Source organism: Glycine max, chromosome 5, assembly GCF_000004515.6.
Source record: "Glycine max cultivar Williams 82 chromosome 5, Glycine_max_v4.0, whole genome shotgun sequence".
Classification (NCBI taxonomy): Eukaryota; Viridiplantae; Streptophyta; class Magnoliopsida; order Fabales; family Fabaceae; genus Glycine; species Glycine max.
In genome coordinates this window covers 41965061-41984855 of record NC_038241.2, presented here as the reverse complement: position 1 = coordinate 41984855, position 19795 = coordinate 41965061, and the positions used below count along the sequence as shown (strand labels likewise).

Here is a 19795-nt window from a genome sequence, read left to right as displayed (position 1 = left end):
GGGTATAATATAATGCTTCCTATTTTTAAAGAGTAATGGGTTTTAATACCCGGGTTTGTTTGTTCTTGTTTGTGAGCATCGAGAGGTTTTCATATAATGGGTTTTCAAATCATGAAACAAGAGGTTTTCATTTTTAAGTTTTACAATTATCTTATCTTAAAATATATCGGTGTAACTTAGGAGTGTGTAACAAACACCATTTCGAGTGTATTTTAAGATATAATCAAAACACCTGTAATGTGATTTTGCGGGCAATTAGGATGGACATAAATTTTCCAATATAACTTGGTTACAGAAATATTTTGGCACTCACTTTATTCATTATTTTTCTCATATATGTAGATGCCTATTAAACCTCAGCCTTGAGGTCAAACTAAAAGAAGGAAGTGTACCCTGCAGCTGTAAACAGTTGCTTCACCACTCACAGTAACGCCATGGTTTATTTTATTTGAAAACAAACAAATCATGTTGCTCATTCCCTTGTTAGAGCATCACATTTTTATGCTAGTCCCTATGTTTTCAATTATATTTCAACAACCCGTATTGAATTACTCATTATCAATGAAATGATATAAGTTTCCTTCTTCCAAAAATAAGTCTATACCAGTGAGCCTATAAATATTGTGGTTGGAAGAGAGTTGCCTCAATGTTGGAGGGATTTGGGTTCATCGTTGACATATTAAACACCTCAAGTCATATTGTAAGTTTTATATAGAGAGAGATTATGTTAATAAGAGAATTCAAATTCATGACCTCCTTATTATTTCAACTCTTATGTACTAATCATTTCAACTCTTATGTCCTTCTTTTCAAGTTTCAACCATCGAATCAACTTATGACTCTCAAGTCTTGTTGTAAGTGGCCTTTAAAAAAAAAGTCTTGTTGTAAGTGTTCTCCATTGAAGTGAATAGTCTCATAAGATCTCGCATGTCTTGAGGTGAAAGAGTGCTTGATTACGATCCAATTGATCCTGTAATGACTCCATCACGTCATTAGTTGGTACAAAAACTATTATCAGTATTTTAACCTTTACAAATTACACGATAAATGTTTATTTTTATATAAATAAAATTTATAATAAATATTTTCCTTATATAAATTATATTTTACATTTATGATAAATAAGTTATATCGTAATATAAGGTTATTTTTAGTTGTTGATAGTTTTTTTTTAAAAAAAAAATATTATTGAATTTTAATTTAAAAATAAGGATATAGTATAGTGAAAGAGATAATCGAGTAAATAGATAAACCAACATCTTCTGGCTTTATTCCATCTGCACAAAGAAAAACCAAAGTTGCATTGCATGCTTTGCATGACACATATAATAAAACTCATGGGAAAAAAAAGTACTGTTAACAACAATCGGTTGATAATTCTTGGCATCACTGTACAGGTACAATGTTTTTCGTACCCTTCACCACATCAAAGACATATCAATATTATTGACTTATTTGAAATATGAAATCCCAAAGGAGCAGTCCATTAAGAAATTGATCTGATCTAAGTTCTTGTAATTGATCAATCCAGCCAGCAGTGGTAATATATTGTACATCCATTTTTAGCATGGAAAATTAGTAATTCATATCTACAGAGAGTTAGAAAGAGAAAAGTATAGATATAATAAATGAGATAATGTAATAGGAGTAGTGAGATAAAGAGAAAATGTGTTTCTGAAAAACACATTCACCTTAAAAAAAAGTCCGCTCATCATTAATTGTATGAACAAGTGTAAATAAATTCTAGTAAAGCAGCAAGAAGAAAAACACAAAAAAGTAATATAAACACAAAGTTAATGAAGCAAATGTCTGAGATAAACTGTGAAACTAAATTACGTATCTGTATTAGAGGCATTAGGTGATATGAATAAAGGAATGCAATGTAAGAAATAATATAGGTAGTCACTTGCCTCTCAAATCTCAATATTCTGCCTTTTGCTCTCAACCTGTGTGGTTGTCACAATTACCATTGGATGTGACCATGAAGTGTTACCGCATTTGAAGAAAAGAGCTATTTGCAGCTCACTTGTTGAGACAGAGTGAGTTTCTTCAGAATGTATTACAAAATTTCAGGCATTCTATTTGTACAACCTTATGCAGAGTCAAAAAATATATCAATGGGAAGCCCCTTTCCACCAATTCCATTCCAGGGCAAAATAACCTATCAATTTTGTTAAGCTCTATTCAATTCCTGCATTAACATAGATATATAGCAAAAGAAAATGGTAAATCATTTCCTTACAACTTCAAATTTAAAAGAATAAGCTTGGAGAAAAATAAAAAAGAATCCGAAGAAGCAGAATGGTAGAAATACCTTGGCAGCTCTGGTTGTAGCTCTAGACCAACGGAAAATGGCAGTTTCATGTTTCTCAATGTCAAAGAAAGATATAGAGTTGTCCTTGAGTTCAGCAAAATCTAAGAGCTTCTACCTATGTATTAAAACAAAAAGATAAAATTAAAACTCATTGAGAGTTTAGAAAGAAGGACAGAGGTTCTCATTATAGTAAATAAAGTACCAGCTTTGTTCAATAAGAATTGCACAATTTATCTTCAATTTGAGCTGTTTAACTCCTTTTGGATGTTTATTTTTCTGACAGTGACTTTTCTACCAATTGATGACTTCTTTTTCTGCTAATGACCATTTCAGCAGTGACTTTTCTATTGGATGGTGATTTTTTTCTCACCATTCTTCAGGTGATTGGACTTGGTTATGACTCACTCTAGCTCCAAATATAATTCACAATCACAGATCATATTTCCAAGTTTTTTGGGTCTCCTAAGTTTTTATACTGTATGTTATAGAAGTTTAAGTTCTTGCAGAGTATAACTGATTGCTGGGAAATTTCTTCTAATGATCACCCAAAAACCATGTAACTTAAATATTTGTAATAAAGAGTCTAATAGCTTGAAAAGAAGAAAAAATTAATATCTAAATTATTTGAAATATTTTCCATTTGGCCACAACTCAAGTATAGACAGTACTTAGGTCCAGTTAGGTCTTACATTTAACTAAGCAATAACACAAGGTTAATTTCACATTAACATTACCATGTACATGGGATTGCCATTTATAATGTAAGTGACAATTACCTGGACACCCCACATATAAGGGTGAGCCTGGGGACTTGATGCCAAGAAACCATGTGGAGCTATAGGAGAATATGCCTACAAAATAAGGGAGTTGGGTAAACCAAAATCCAATCTTGACAATAACGAAAATGATAAGCCATTAATGCCAACAAAGACTGTTTCAATAAAAACCTGAAAGCCAGGCCACTCAGGATTAATTGTTCCACTGCTGGTGGTCGAAGACTGCTCCTGGGAAAGAAAAAACAAATGCTTTTGGCATCACACAAAAACTACCGACCATTAACCATCAATACAGATAGAAGAAAAGAAAAACATTTAGACCTGTGACGTAGGTGGTGGTGGCGGTGTCTTTGACTCCTTCTCTTTTGGAGTTTTATCCATCTCACTGCTGCCCATACTTTTATATCAGTATCTTAAAAATATACATTAAACCATCCTGCACCAAACATAACTAATCTACTTTAGCCAAAACAATAGGAGGATCATGACTACTCAAGATAGAAGCAGGTTTCTCATTCTGCAGAAATAGATATTCCAGAAAACCATCAATTTGCATAATCTTACCATATAAATCAAAGGGAAACCCCAAAAATTAAAGGTTAACAAAATTACCTCCTGTTCTTCTCCTCATTGGCATCTACTTTAGCCAAAACAATAGGAGGATCATGACTACTCGAGATAGAAGCAGCTTTCTCATACTACAAAAACAGATATTCCAGAAAACCATCAATTTGCATAATCTTAGCATATAAATCAAAGGGAAACCTCAAAAATTAAAGGTGAAGAAAATTACCTCCAGAGCAAGGTTCTTACAGTGGCTAGTTGTTCTCCCACACCTCACAGATCTGTGAACCTAGAGTTCCATAAATGGAACAAAAAAAAAAACAAAGGGTAAATGAAATGAAATTCAGAACCTGCAAATATCAACTCATTAAAACACATTATTACATTTTCTGATTAGTTCATTATAGGGATTTCATGGGGCTTCTCTTTTATTAGATTGTATATAGATGCTTCTTCCTGCATCATCTTGTAAATGGAAAACTGTGACGACCAGAAACAATCAAAGGCAAAGCAAGCACAAACATGCATAAAATAAAATAAAGCACAAAGAAAGAAACTCGCCTGCTGGATGTTTTTTCGTGGACCACCTTGCAAGCGGGAAAATCAGAAAGAAAACAAAAACAAAGCGGGAAAAATCAGTAAGGAAGGAAAAACATGAAACAAACAACTATAACATTGATTCTATAACTTAAAATGTATAACATTGAGAAACGAAAAGCAAACATGCATGAGAACGAAAAGCAAACATCCATGAGAACATCAAAAACACCAAACAAACAACCATGACTTATTAGGAAAACATCAATAAAAGGAAGTAAAAGTCAAAACTTCTCCGCTCAACAAAAAATGGACAACAGCAAAGGGACCAAAAACACAGAAAAAACGAAAAGTTAATATGCATGAGAATGAAAAGAAAACATGCATGAGAACAACAGGGAAAGAAAAACAAAACCTCGTTTGCCGTCAAAAGTAAAGATGGAAGAGATCAAGGGGAGCAGGTGCAAACAACATGACGGGAGAAGGCTGAAAAATTAGGCACGTGGGAGCCAATTATTAAGTGGAATTAAATGTGGAGTCGAAATCCGCCAATAAAAAACAACACGTGATTGGACAACAAAACAAAACGGAAAAAAGGAGAGACAAAATGACAAAAAAACTAAAAAAAATGTCACCTGTCAAACTCTCATGCATGAATATTATAGGGATTTTATTTTATATAAAAGACTCATTCTTTAAATGAACATTAATATCTTAGAGGATTAATTTTTTATTTTGGGTCAATAAATATGTTTGATTTTAAAAAAAAAAACAAGAAAGGAAGCTGGGACAAATGTGATAGTGAAGTAAATTGAATTAGAATACTTGATGAGATAAATGAAACGGTTGAGTTAAGGAGAAGCAACGCCGCCCATGCAGAATCAATTGATGACATAATGTGGATCTTCAGCTATTCCATTTTTAATTCATTTATTTGCTAATTCCCGCCCTTTTTGTATTTATTATCATATCATTTCTTTGCCTTTTGCATTAATGTTCTTATCTCTGACTTTTTTTAATAAACTTTATATTTGTAACATGCACTATGCAAAATGTGGGTCTTGTGACATTCCTGGTGGTCTTGTGAAGAAATCCAAATCCAGTAGACGTCTGCTTTATTATGTCAATAATCCATAATAATTATAATATATTTTTATGTAATGTGAACTCCTATTTTCATAATAATTATATTATTTTATATATTTAATTGATTGTATTTTAAGTAATTTAATTAAACGAGTCTTTTAGATTATTAAACAGATGTAATATAACTTTAATAAGTGAATATCATTATTAGTCTACTTCGGTGTAATGAGAATTTTAGTAAATTTAATATATAAAAAATATTAATTATGGTCTCCACTATATCAATAGAAGTAAAAATAAACTAAGTCACATCAAAATTCAAAATTTATTAGGCTCGATTATGTTTGATAAAAATAACTGAAAAATTAGTTAAAAGTTAAAAACATAGTTAAAAATTTAAAGTTTTTAATCTAACTTATTAAATCAAGTACTCAATAAAATTATATATTGAGGTAACTGAAAAATATAAAATTACATAAATCAACATATTTATATGATATTTTTATATAAATTTTAATTTTATTTAATGAATAAAAATATATTTTGAGATATTATATTTTTAATTTTTAAAATTAATTTAAAACTCTTATAATTTTTAATTTATAGATAAATCTTTTCATTACATTTTGAGTTTTAATTATTACATTTTATTATATTATTATTCTACTATTAATCTTATACTATATCTTAAAATATTTTTAATCAAGTTTATAATAAAGTAAAAAAAAAATCATAAGTAGATATTATATTTTTATTATATACGTTAATTAACATAATAGTTTAAATATATGGTCTAATATAAGATTATTTTAAAAAAATAATAAAACATTAATTTATTTAAAAATATTATAATAAAATTAAATAAATATTTTAAAGATAAAAAATATAAAAACTTATAAGTTAATATTTTAAAAAATATTACTTTAAGTATCCTTTTTAAAATGTTATAAATTATTAAAAAAAACTTATTTATAAAATACTTCAATGAATTTTTTAACTTAAAAAAATTTAAAAATTAATTAAAATAACTTATCAAATATAACCTTAACATTATTTGTTTATTTATTACATTTCTTTAGTATGACTTACATAAAAATATAACCTAATATGTAAGTTTATTAATGGTCTATTTTTGATAGTTTAACTTTAAGACGTAGATGAAAATATATGTACCCACACACTTGAATACTTTACTTTGATATTAGAATTATTATTTAACTTATCATCACATTTTATCTTTCCATTCACACGAGAATTCCATCTTAACATTTTTTTAATGCCTAAACAACCTTCTATAAGAGCTCGATAAAATTCTTTGGCTATTCTCAAATTGCTTAACTTTAAGAAGTAACATAAATAACTGATTTAGAGTTGCTCTAATAAATTTATACCATAAAACTTATTAAAATAAGTTAGAAAATTACTTTTATTTATTCATAGTTAGAAAAATACTTTAATAAGTCGTACAAAAAAAAACTTATTACAATAAGTTAAAGAAAATACTTATATGAATAATAGATTATTCTTATAAATCATAGATTATGACCAAATGTGCCTTCGAATATTGTTTGAATTAAAGTTCAGCACACGTGACCAAATTTGACCTTTCAAGAATTTAAAAATAAATAAATTTATTTGGATTCAGTTCTATTGGAAGAGATGTTTTCTCTTTTATACGTGATTTAAACAAAAAGAGGATGAGAAGGTGCCCTAATATCCCTGTTAATTGGGGCACCGCGAGAAGGACAGAGGCTCACTCTCATCTCATGCATTTGTGTTTTATATCCGCTTTTCCAACTCACCTAACCCACACAAACAATCAGTTATCAACATTTTCTAAACCAGTTTTAGATTTAGTTTCAAGGTATTTGCGTTAAATATTTTGAACGGAACATTTGTTGCTTATAGTAATTTTATTTGGCTCAAAGCCTCAAACTAAACTTTCCTATATTCTATAGAACAAAACCTTCCAGAAATACAAAACGCTTCATGTCCAGTCCCTTATATATAGTAGCATTTTTTTATACCACACACATATATATAGTCGCATTTTGAAATGAGAAAAGGGAACAAGTAAAATAATAATAAATATTATTTGGAATATAACATTTTTAAAAAGTTCGAAGAGAAAAAATAGTAGCAACTAATGTAGATAATTTAAATAAGGAGTATGTTTTTAAAAATCATTAACACCGTAGTAAGCATATTTATTTTTTAAATTGTCGGACATCAACCTATTAATGCGTTACGGATATTATTAAAAAAAAAAACTCTTACGAAGAAGTAAGCTTGTAAGCGTATTTAATCTTACTTTTAGTGAATTAATAGCAAGATGTAGTTTAAATTAGATAGGTAAATGCATTTTATTGGTGCATACAGAAAAAAAATGTATTAAAAACATTATAATTTCAACTGGATTTAATTGATGAATGTTATTTAATATTTTATTAACTAAGCGCCCATTTTCCCTATATAATAGACATACTAAAAATCTAGTAAAAACAAACTGGTTAAACGTTGCTAATTCGTGAATTTTTACGTAAAAGCTGCAATCAATTACTGTGGCTATTTTTTTTTCTTTCAAAATTCCTTATTTTTTATTTTTAAAATTATTGTTTAACTAGTAATATCAATACACATTTAATATTCATAATGTCAATTTGCATAAAAAAAATCATAACATGTAGCAATTTTGCAACAATAGTTTTATTCATGAGTGCCTTGAAAATATTTGTTATAAATATAAATATATAATACAATAAAATTTATTAACAAATATAAACACCCGTTAACATTTCTGATAAGTCATTGTCCTTCATCAGCAACGACTTTGGGGTATGCATCAAAGAAACTTGTGGCCAATATAGTCAGTGGTCAACAATCAAGCAGTAATAAATGTTGTATAACAAAGCAGAAGCTTACGTCTGCTTTATAACTTGTTTCTTCCTACTCTATAAATGTGTTCATAATAAACAATTAAATAGGTTTTTTTATGCATAGGAAAAAAATATAAATTTATAAAACTTACTGTTCAACCAATAAATTCTCAGATAATAATTAAATTGAATATGTTTAGTTATTCATTTAGGCATTATAATTACACAAATTTTATAATTTAATTTCTATACTTAAAAACAATCAATTTTAGTTCCTCCATAGCTACATTTTAATCCTTTTAGTGATTATAATATCTTTATCATTTTTAGTCCATACCATATAATTTCATAGGAACTATGAGAGATTTTTATACAAGGACTAGAATAAATAACTTTTATATTTGGTAAAATGAACTAATAAGTGTGTATAAGGCTTTTGGGGGGAGTCTATAAATTTTTTTGAATAACTTATAAGTTACTTTGGTAAAGATGAATCTTATTTAATACACAAACTTATTTTAGTAGTATTTAACTTATTTTTATAAGCTACTTAAAGTGACTTGACTTATGAAAATAAGTCAGCTGGTAAGCTACTATTTTTTTCTTCTTCTCAATTTTATCATCACTAATTTGTTAGATTTTTTTTTTTTACTTTTTTTTCAATTTAAAAATCTTTTACCTATTTTCACATTCTCATATGTTTATGATAATCAATTCCTCTATTGATATTGTTACACCATTAGTTAAGGTTAAAAATTAATTGAATCATATGAATTTTATAATTATTTGGTTGACTTGTATCTAGTTATTAATAAAATTAAATATTAAAAAATGATTTTGAACAGTATAAGCTTATTTAATTTAATTGTACTTTTAAAAAAATGATTTAAAACAATAATTAGTTGATTAAAAATTTGATTTTAAACAATGATTAAACAATGATTAAAATCAGTAAACCTTTACCGTTCTTTTATATTATAAAATATTTTAAAAATATTATCCTATTTCAACTACCTTTAAATTTGTAGCTCCTAGCTTATGATCTTTTAGTTAACTTATAAACTTTGAACTAGTTTATTAGCTAATTTTCCAAAATATATCATTTTGAAAACTCACATGTAATTAAATTGAAAATGTTTAGTAAAATTAGTTGATACATATAAATTTTCATAAAAAGATATAATAATTATTTGATTAAAAAAGATAAAAAATATTGCAAATAAATTAACAACGATGAAAAAAAATTATAACTTTTAAAAGCTAGCTTATTTTTATAAGCTATTAAAATAAGCTTGTGTGGCAAACAAAACTAACTTATAAACTCCTAAAGTATCTTAGCAAACATATAACTATAATTATAGAAATTAAATAAGTAATTAAATCTAATTAATACATAGATTCAAATTGTCAATATCGAAGTACAAACAAGGAAAAACAATTAAACTTTCTTTTCAATAAATTAAAACAATTTTTATCCACAGAACCTCATCTTCCTATTTGGTAGTTGTGAAATATACAACATGCAATAATTCCACCACAACAACAAAGATTTATACAAATAAATGGAAAATGATATTCAGCAAAAGTGTTAATGGTGCCTAATAGCAAAAGCTCAGATAGTACGAAATCTAGTCGACTCTCCACCATATATAATCGACAATGCTGTCATGCAATTTTTTAAGCTATCATTTTGTGTAGCACTAGCAGTGTAGCACACATATTTTGTTGAAAAAGGGTAATAATAATGGGTGCCGTTATCCGCGAGTATTATTGAACTGAATTGAATAGGAGCATTAAAAGGTGGAGCAGAGTGCGGGCTATTCAAGTAGTAGAGATGAGATGAGATGAGGCTGCACATGAATGAAAGTGAGTTTTTTTCGCCACTTCCACTTCAAAGCCCTTTACATACCACTAAGGACAAAGATTGGGTTTGCTTGAAATAGCAAAAGTTGGAGGCTCAAAGCAACCTTATTATTTTTTCCAACTTGTTCATTCTATATGCCATTTCTGAGCAGTTCACCACAAGCACCCAACTCATGCCACCACCACAAGCACCACTTCTATTTGGACCTTCTCAAAACATACACAAACACAACATAGAGATAAGGAGGAGGAGGAAGAAGAAAGAGAAAGCAAGTTGGTTGTGTTCCAAGTCCCACCACCTTTAATTTTCTCTCTGGGACTATGAAGTAGTACGTGTGATCCTCTCTCTTCTCAAGTGGGTCATGCTTTGTGGCCCCTACTTTCTCCCACTTGCTCCTAGTCTCTGCTGTCTTAGCCTCTGCCCTTTAATGTTGTCTTCTCAACTCTCTTGTCTCTTCCATTTTTGTGCTCTTATTCCTTCCACAAACAGAAGCAAAGATCCATTCTTTCTCCATATGGGGGCTCAGTGATTTTGGTTTCCCTGCTTCCTAAAGGTGGTGAATGGTATCAAACATCTGTTTGTGTTTCTTTTGGAATATTTCAGTCTTGTCTGCTGAATAGGAAACTGCTCCAGTTCAATTCAAGCATCTGGATCGCCTTGATTAGGAAACGTGCAAAGCCTGTTGCTTGGAACTGTTATTTGGATTTGATTGTGTTGGTTTCTTGGCTTAGGAGCTGTTTTCCAAAATGGGGTTCTTTGAATAATTTTCTAGATACCAAAGACCATTCTTTGATACTGAGAGAGATTCATGCTTGGTCAAAGAGCAAAATGGAGAGGTTTCCACTTCTTTAGCATTCAGTACTCTAGATAACAGATATGAAGAACATTCTTAAGAAGCTTCATATCATGTCCAATCAATCAGAAGATGCCCAAGGGGCTACTTCATCAAAGAGCAACAAGTCCAGTGATGGTTCATCTTCATCCACTGCCCCTAAGAAGCTTTCCAATTGGTTGCATTCAGTTTCTAATAGGCAGAGTCCCAGTCCTCCATCTCCCATCCTGGCTAGAGGAGAAAGAATGGAGCCATCTGATTCAGTGAGCAGTGGTGGTTTGGATGTTGTGTCTGATTCAGCGAGGCGTGATTCGGAGTCTAGCACGTCGAGGGATCCTGAAGTGGAGGAGGAGTATCAGATACAACTGGCTTTGGAGCTGAGTGCAAAAGAGGATCCTGAGGCTGTACAGATTGAAGCTGTTAAGCAGATCAGTTTGGGATCCTGTGACCCTGATAATACACCAGCTGAAGTTGTGGCCTACCGTTACTGGGTAAGTCACTTTGTTAGTCCATTGACTTAAAGGTTGAAGTCACATTCTTGTTGTTATAAGTATGAGGGTGCCACCAGAACTAAAGTATCATCGATTACAAATAGAGATATACAAGGCTTGAAGCATTCTGATGCTGAGATGGTGTTTCATTTTCATAACTTGAATCATGGAATTGTAGTCTAATGAGTGTAAAGCCTGAAGAAAAGAGATGGGGGGGGGGGGGGGGGGGGGTATGAAGGAAAGGATGCAGGAATCTCTATATTGCATTTGACCCCACTCATGTTTTTTTTTTTCCTTTAAACTTTCTCATCTGTGTGAAATGATAGCAATTCATGATTGTTAGTAGAATTTTGCGTTATCGAATGAGAAATGCTAGCACCGAACTCTTTCGAAAACTCTTTACTATTGACTGAAATTTATTATAAATTAGAAAAATTTGTGGATTTCACTTCTTATTTGACGAATCTGACTTATGACTTTGTGGTTTTGAAAAAAATTTAACCAATAATTAGTGTGCTAGAAGGAGTGTTTTAAAGGTTGTGTTGTTAGCATTCCTCTTACTAAATATATCAATAGCATTCTGAACAGTGCTGTTAGGCTGGAACTTCCACTATCACTCAGCATATTTGCGCTTAAAAGTTGGAGTTTTATAATGGCTAATTTGGCTACGACTTTGCTCATATCATATATCATATAAATTGAAAAAGGATGCTAAAGTTGCAGCTGAGATGCATTAAGTACTTGCATTTTGGACGTATATGACATACTTGCAGACATTAAACGATTTATAATTGTAAAAATTGCTCGACATCTTGGTATGAGATTTGGGAAACTAATTTTAAGAGTTAATGATGCTGAATGGATTAGGATGTTGATGCATGAAAGCTAACTTTAGAGTTACTTAACTGTAATATATCCTACTTTATATTCCTTTCTGACTTATCTCATATCGTAGATTTATCCATGCTTCACAGAATTACAACGCTCTTGGTTATGATGACAAAATCTCAGATGGTTTCTATGATCTGTATGGGATCTTGACTGAGTCAACCTCTGCAAGAATGCCTTCTCTTGTAGATCTGCAAGGAACACCAACCTCAGATGATGTCACATGGGAAGCAGTCTTGGTCAACAGGGCTGCTGATTCCAGTTTGTTGAAACTTGAACAAGAAGCCATGGAGATGGCTGTCAATTCAAGAAAAGATTTTGAAGTACTTGTAGATAGTGATTTGGTACACAAGCTTGCAATAATAGTGGCTGACTATATGGGTGGATCAGTTGAAGATCCCGAAAGCATGTCAAGAGCATGGAGGAGTCTTAGTTACAGTCTAAAAGCTACCCTCGGTAGCATGGTTTTGCCACTTGGTTCACTGACCATTGGATTGGCTCGGCATCGCGCATTGTTATTCAAGGTACTTTTCCCAACATTCTTTTTTCTGGTTTACATTTTAATGAGAACGGTCTGGTTGATGTAAGGGTCTTGTAACATTAATTATGGTTAGATTTAAATCAAAACAGAATGACATTATTGTTAGGAAGTCCCACATCGCCTACCTCAGTTCTTGGGATGTCAGCTTATATATCTGTTAGACAACTTCACTTAGTGTCAATGGTAAGTTAAATCTAACATGGTATTAGAGCCTATAGCCCATCTTAGTTCTTGCCTATTTTAGTAGGCTCGCCTGTATTGGCAGGTATCTGTGGAGGAGGGGTGTTAGGAAGTCCCACATCGTCTGCCTCAGTTCTTGGGGCTTATATATCTGTTAGGCAACTTCACTTAGTGCCAATTGATTTTAAGTTGAAATCTAACAATCATATTAAGAGAATCGGCAGTTGGGATCACTACATGCTATGAGATTTTTGTCATACTCTTTTAAAGACTAGCATGTTTTGTGGAATAAAATTATATTTCTCTGTATTAAATGTAGGTTTTAGCTGACAGTTTGGGCATCCCGTGTCGATTGGTGAAAGGACTGCAGTATATGGGTTCCAATGATGTGGCAATGAACTTTGTCAAGATAGATGGAAGGTGAGTGCAGTTAAAGTTGTATTTTGGTGGTATAGGCAAGTGTGCAGAATTATTTTGCTTATATATAGTTTTCTGAGATAAGGCTGTGTACAGACTTGAAGCTTTGTTATATTATATTGTTCCTGACTTGAAGATGTGTTACGTTACTAGTATCTTTTGTTTTGGTTAGACTTTCCTGTTGTAGCATTTTGTTCATTTTTTCAATTAATCATTTAATATTGCCTATAGCTGAATGTTCTCTCATTCTTTTTGTAAGTTTCTTAAGTAGGAGTTGCAAAGCCTTGTTATTATGTATCTGGAAGTTGTGATTGATAATGATATGAATTTCAGGGAGTACATTGTTGACCTAATGGCAGCTCCTGGAACACTTATTCCATCTGATGCTACTGGATCACACATTGAGTTTGATGATTCTTCCTTTGTAGCCAGTCCTTCATCAAGAGAGCTTGATTCGTCTCACGTAGCATCATTCAGCAGTGGGGTTGGAAGTTCATCTGAAGAAGCTTCAGACTCTGGGACTCTGGATAAAGATAATAAATCAAAGTATTTTGGCTATGCAGGGAAAGAATCCGATGTAAGCGGGCCTACTACGGGCAAGGAAGAATTGAAGAAACCATCAAATGAATCCAAAAATACCCCCTATGAGGAGAAGATCATAGTGCGAGATTCCCCTAGCAGACCTAATTATCCATATATGCATGGAAGATCTCCTTCTTGGACTGAAGGAATCAGTTCTCCTGCAGTGCGTAGAATGAAAGTCAAAGATGTTTCCCAATATATGATTGATGCTGCTAAGGAGAACCCTAACTTGGCTCAAAAACTTCATGATGTTTTGCTTGAAAGTGGTGTTGTTGCACCTCCAAACTTATTTTCTGAAATTTATCATGGGCAGTTAAGTACCCTGACTGAGGCCAATTTTCCAACTGAACAAAAAGATGAAAATAAACAAGGAAGTGTGCAGCGAGAAACTAAGACTGATGACAATCTAGTTCCTGCTCGATTTTTGCCTCCTTTGCCTCACTACCGAGTTCAGCGCAAAGCAACTCCTAGCACTAGCAGTCACCTGGAGCATTCTAAGCCTGTTGATGGCTTAGGAACTGGCCTTCCTCTTGATTCAGGGGAAGCTGCTGGACAGCACATATCATCACAGGTAGAAGCAACTCAGGTAAAGTATGGAAAAAATATGCCAGTTGCGGCAGCTGCAGCTGCAGCTGCTGCTGTTGTTGCATCTTCTATGGTAGTTGCTGTAACGAAGTCAAATGCTGACTCGAATCTTGAGATTCCTGTAGCAGCAGCTGCTACTGCTACTGCTGCAGCTGTTGTAGCAACCACTGCTGCTGTAAGTAAGCAGTACGAGCAGGGCAGTCGGAGTGATGGTGATGCAGAGGGTGCTGGTTGTGAATCGAAGGGTAGTGGTGATGGAGAGCATAATGCTTTAGGAGAAAACTCAGAAGGCGAGAGAAAATCTGATAGATCAGTAAGTAATGACAGCACAAAATCTGATTCAGCGCTAGATGATGTTGCTGAGTATGATATTCCATGGGAGGAAATTGCAGTGGGAGAGCGTATTGGACTTGGTATTAACTGTATATTGTTCTATGTTTATTGTTACTCATACATCTTTCTATTTGACAGTGCTACTGTGTATAGGAGCACTTTTTTTTTTTGTCTGGTGTTCCATAGAAAAACTCAATTGCAACTGTGTGGCTGGTATTTGGCATGCAGGATCATATGGGGAAGTTTACCGTGGTGAATGGCATGGAACTGTGAGTATATCTTCATGAACCTAATCAATTGTATCATTTATCATACTACATATATTTTTCATCTTTCTTTTATTATTCATTTAGTCTTTTTTGCTTGCAATGAAATGTAAACTTTTTAAGGCTTCACTACTGCAATTGCACCTTTGTATGTGCAAGCACAACAATTTATAAAATGTAATTTTGTTATACCATATTGACTACCTCTCATTTATGTTGTCACTTGTCTCTATATATATATACACATGTGGTTTCCTATTACATTGTTGGTTAGATATTTTTTATATTTACAGCATGTTCCCTCTCTTTGCTTTATAGGAAGTTGCTGTAAAAAAGTTTCTATATCAAGATATCTCTGGTGAATTACTTGAAGAATTCAAAAGTGAGGTACATGCCACCTCTACTTCCCTACATTTCTCTTCTTTTTCCTCTTTCTACTTATTTATGATCCCATTTGATTAATGATTCCATTGAGAGCAAAGATTATAGCTAGGTTTGATCAATAGAGGCTTTCGTGTGTTAGTGAGATAAATGGATCAAATGGAAGATAGTTTGATTTCATCATTTCTTTTAATATTTCTAATTTTTGGATCAGGATTTACCAATTCAAAATACCATCAGAATTAGTTTTTGCTCAATTCTGCAGACATTATGTAATATTGGTTGTTTTTGTTGTCCCACCATCTCATTTACATATATATATGGTTCACTGTTCAATGATGGAAGTGCTTATGTAATTTATATAAATTGCATTAGGTCCAAATAATGAAAAGACTGAGGCATCCAAATGTTGTTCTCTTCATGGGAGCAGTAACTCGACCTCCAAATCTTTCAATTGTTTCTGAATTTCTTCCTAGGTAACTAGAATTTCTTCATTTCCTGAGCTTAATTTGAGACTGTTGTGGATTTGCAATTTTTTTGGAAGTTGATATTTTCTTGCACTACCAGCATAATTAATGAAATAGACAAATAGTACTGTTCTATACTACAAAAAGAATAATGCTACATCTTCCAAAAATTCTTTCTGAATTGCTTTAGCAAATGATGTGGCATATGCCTTGAGAAGGAGAAAATGCTTATTGGATGGTAGAAACCATTAGGATTTTTTTGGGGTTAAAATAGCGGTTGAACCTCTCTTTTCTATCTTAATAATTCCTTGATTATATATACAAAAGCAGTACTCTTATCTTAGATGCCTTTAGTGTATAATTTTCATAAAAAAAAAAATTGTGATTGTGCTCCATACCATGTTCTAATATATGAACGCTGTGAACTGAAAATATAGGCATGTATTTGCAAATGTACAATTTACATGTTACTATTGATTAGAACCCAACTTATACTGAGTTTATTTGATTAGTAACTTAAGAACTCAGAAATTTTAGATGACCATACTCAAGGGTATTTATTTTATTTGATTAATGTCTTTTTGGAGTTTGATTCTTTGAATACTGAGACGTAGATAATCTTTTGCAGAGGGAGTTTGTATAGATTAATTCACCGACCTAACAATCAATTAGATGAGCGAAGGCGGTTGCGGATGGCCCTTGATGCTGTAGGGATTTTGTTGTCTTTAATTGCAATGCAACTTCATTCAGCAAATTATTGCTATAATGCCCAGTAGTTCTCATGATATAACCTTGTCTCCTTTGACTATTCAGGCTCGAGGAATGAACTATCTGCACAACTGCACTCCAGTGATTGTGCATCGTGATTTAAAGTCCCCAAATCTTCTTGTTGACAAAAACTGGGTAGTAAAGGTGCTAATTGAATCTTGTGATTAATGTTCCTCAATAGTGTTGTGAGTGCTATTTGTTGATAGGTTATAACTTTTTTTTCCTGGTGAATAGGTATGTGATTTTGGCTTATCACGAATGAAGCACAGTACATTCCTTTCTTCCAGATCAACTGCAGGAACAGTAAGCTATCATAATTTTTGTGTCCTTAGTCCAATAGATGTTGTAAAATCTGTCCCTTTTAAATAAAATCATGCTAATACATACGCGTTCACACATAAATTCAGACACTTTGTATATCTTTTAACTAATAGCTACTTTTGAATGGCCACAGATTTTCTTCCCTATAAATTTTGAAATTACTTTTGGTTACCTTTTGGTTCTGTGGTTTTGAAGTTCCTAATTTGGGCATTGTTTATGACATCCATTTTCTTGCATAATCATTTTGTTATCTGCATTTATAAAAGACAGCCAAGAACTCATTGGAATTGGATATACTAGAACATACTTCAGTTATGTGTATAACATGTTTCAGGCTGAGTGGATGGCTCCAGAAGTGTTGAGAAATGAACTTTCAGATGAAAAGTAAGTTTTGTTATTCTCGGTATTTGTTAATTTGCTTGAGGGACAGGAAGTTGTGGTTGTTTCCCTTGTTGCTACTCTTCCTTTATTTAACATTACCATGAAGTGTATGACTGGCACATTGTGCGTGCAAATATTTTATGTAGATTTGATTAGTTTAATAAGTAGGCAGGGAAAACTGGTACTTATTATCATATTCTAGAATATCAATACACTTTTATGAATTTATATTAAGTGCATGTTTGGTTTAGCTTATATTAATACTGATGTATGTTATAGCAGATCCATAGGCCTCAAATAGCTAGTTCTTCTATTATTTATGGTGTGTAAGCCAATTTGAGTGTCAAGTTCTATTTTTTAAAAAAAAATTATTATTATTTCATTCTTCTTTATTGCAATTTCTCATGATATGAGGCTACTCAAGAAAAAGGAATCTGAAATTTAGTAGCATTGCATGGTTATGAGGACTGCTTGCATTTGCAAGGATGTTTCTTTGTCCTTTGATATGTTGTAGGCTGAGGCTTTGTTTATGATCACTCCGACTCTTTGCCATTCTCCTTTTATGATCACACCTTGGGAAGCTCTGTTTTTTGCAACTTTTGAGCTCTTTAGGCTCACCATTTTTCCTTGGAGGATTATTGTAATCCCGTTTTGTTCTCTGTGATTAAGTTTTTTGTTTTATCAACCAAAAAGGAAGCTTGGTTACTTACTGAATCCTCTTGAATCTATAGTTTTAGGGAAAACAAAACAAGGATTTTTCTTTTCATGTCTAATAAATATTGCTTAATAACTGGCTTCCTTATCTCAAACCTATCTACTCATTGGCTCTACCACTTTTTAAAACCCAATTGGCTTTTATGATAATAAGTTGGGATTCATTTTCTAGGTGTGACGTTTTTAGCTATGGGGTCATATTATGGGAGCTCTCTACTTTGCAGCAACCCTGGGGAGGAATGAATCCGATGCAAGTAGTTGGTGCTGTGGGTTTTCAACATCGCCGTCTTGACATTCCAGATAATGTAGACCCTGCCATTGCCGATATTATCAGACAATGCTGGCAGACGTGAGTGTAACTTTAATCATTTTTTTCCCTTCCATTCTGAACTGCGACTGATATATGTTATACTATTCTATTGAATTGAACCAGATAGAATAGTGGCATATTGTTGCCACAGTCTGAGAAATTGTTCCTCTCATTCTATTTAGGCTGTCTGATGCTCTACAACTGTAAGGTGTATTTTTCCGTAAGTTTATATGGTGGAGCAGTCGGAGATATAATATGATCATATGTTTTCTTTCATATAGATGCATAACATACGAATGTGATCTTTTTAAAGGGTATAAACATGTTTTTATGGTATGAGTTTGCAATAATGTCTTTCTTAGTTATTGCATGTGAAAGAATTTCATTCTACAATAAGATGTATGACTCAATATGCTACTTTTCTGTATTATAGTGATCCAAAGTTGAGGCCCACGTTTGCTGAAATCATGGCTGCTTTGAAGCCATTGCAGAAGCCAATTACTGTTTCTCAAGTGCATAGACCAATTGCTCAGTCATCACGAATTGCTGAGGACCCCGCAGGATAGGAGACAATTATACGACTAACATTTTGTTTTCATTTTACTGCTTAAAATGTGAGGGCAAGTTGTAGAGTATTTACCATTTGGGATTGGCAAAAGTGATTGGTTCAGCTAACTTACATTCTCATTCAAGGTTTTCACTCCTCTAGTTCCTTCTCTTTCTTTGTTTTTGTCTGTTTCCTTGTCTCTTCTGTAATCCACAGTGCACTCATTGTCCAGGTTGTACCATTTGTTTGTACAAAATTCTTTGGAAAATGTTGTAATCAGTGTCTAAATTTTGTTGTCCATAAATAGTTATGGAAGTTGCATCTGTAATTTGAGCAGAAGAAAGGATTAACGATAATTGAAAATTGCTTGTTGCTGTAATTAGTGACCATGTAAATTGGGTAAATGTACTAAATTTTCTGCGAGCCTTGCAATTCTCTCTCGGACATGCATACTGTTACAGGAAAAATGTTATTTTATTTTCAGCTGTTTGGGGAACATTCTACACTTAATCATTTTAGATGAAATGAACTTCTAGAGATTGTGCAACAACATAGATGTTGTATTTTAGTGTAGTTGGTCTCACTTTGCAGTTTGCTCTTTTCTTGGGCAAAAATTAGGCATAACAACGGGGCAGGTTGGGGTCGGATTTTGCTTATCCTGCCCCGTCCCCGACTCTTCATTTTTTTCCCTCTCCTGTCCCCGAAATCCAACAAGAGTGTAGATTTATCCCATTCTCGTCCTTGACGTGGTCAGGTTTTTTCCACCCCCAACAT

At 32.5% G+C, this 19795-nt stretch overlaps 1 protein-coding gene and 1 long non-coding RNA gene across 6 annotated transcripts; one reads left to right on the top strand and one right to left on the bottom strand.

Annotated features, from left to right (window-relative positions):
* Positions 1–1822: 1822 nt before the first annotated feature.
* On the bottom strand, positions 1823–5284 carry LOC102666633 (uncharacterized). 3 transcript variants are annotated; one of them, XR_005891642.1, is made up of 8 exons: positions 4607–5284; positions 3884–4241; positions 3703–3788; positions 3412–3526; positions 3262–3318; positions 3091–3165; positions 2315–2429; positions 1823–2191 (listed from the first exon to the last, which is right to left on the bottom strand). It is a non-coding gene; the product is annotated as an uncharacterized lncRNA (long non-coding RNA). The 3 variants fall into 3 exon arrangements; XR_005891643.1 differs by lacking the exon at positions 4607–5284 and having other exon boundaries at positions 3412–3607; positions 3884–3943; positions 4039–4206; XR_001388524.2 differs by lacking the exon at positions 4607–5284 and having other exon boundaries at positions 3884–3943; positions 4039–4206.
* A 4556-nt stretch (positions 5285–9840) lies between these two features.
* LOC100778331 (probable serine/threonine-protein kinase SIS8) lies at positions 9841–19451 on the top strand. Of its 3 annotated transcripts, none has more exons than XM_003525144.5 (13): positions 9841–11340; positions 12315–12752; positions 13269–13369; positions 13700–14946; positions 15095–15135; positions 15451–15519; positions 15889–15989; positions 16609–16687; positions 16794–16892; positions 16983–17051; positions 17404–17453; positions 18337–18513; positions 18908–19451. In XM_003525144.5, the coding sequence occupies exons 1-13, from the start codon at positions 10894–10896 to the stop codon at positions 19038–19040; spliced, it is 3051 nt and encodes a 1016-aa protein (XP_003525192.1). In that variant the 5' UTR covers positions 9841–10893; the 3' UTR covers positions 19041–19451. The 3 variants fall into 3 exon arrangements, with proteins under 3 accessions (XP_003525192.1, XP_040871700.1, XP_014631399.1); XM_014775913.2 differs by having other exon boundaries at positions 11202–11340; positions 12296–12752; XM_041015766.1 differs by lacking the exon at positions 18908–19451 and having other exon boundaries at positions 18389–18510.
* Positions 19452–19795: the final 344 nt, after the last annotated feature.

What these genes read in the sequence shown, in the direction of transcription:
- LOC100778331 (XM_003525144.5), top strand. Translation starts at nt 10,894, where the DNA reads ATGAAGAACATTCTTAAGAAGCTTCATATCATGTCCAATCAATCAGAA. An exon ending in ATCGCGCATTGTTATTCAAG is followed by an intron (nt 12,753 to 13,268) that starts GTACTTTTCCCA and finishes TATTAAATGTAG; the next exon opens with GTTTTAGCTGACAGTTTGGG. An exon ending in TGCGGATGGCCCTTGATGCT is followed by an intron (nt 16,688 to 16,793) that starts GTAGGGATTTTG and finishes TTGACTATTCAG; the next exon opens with GCTCGAGGAATGAACTATCT.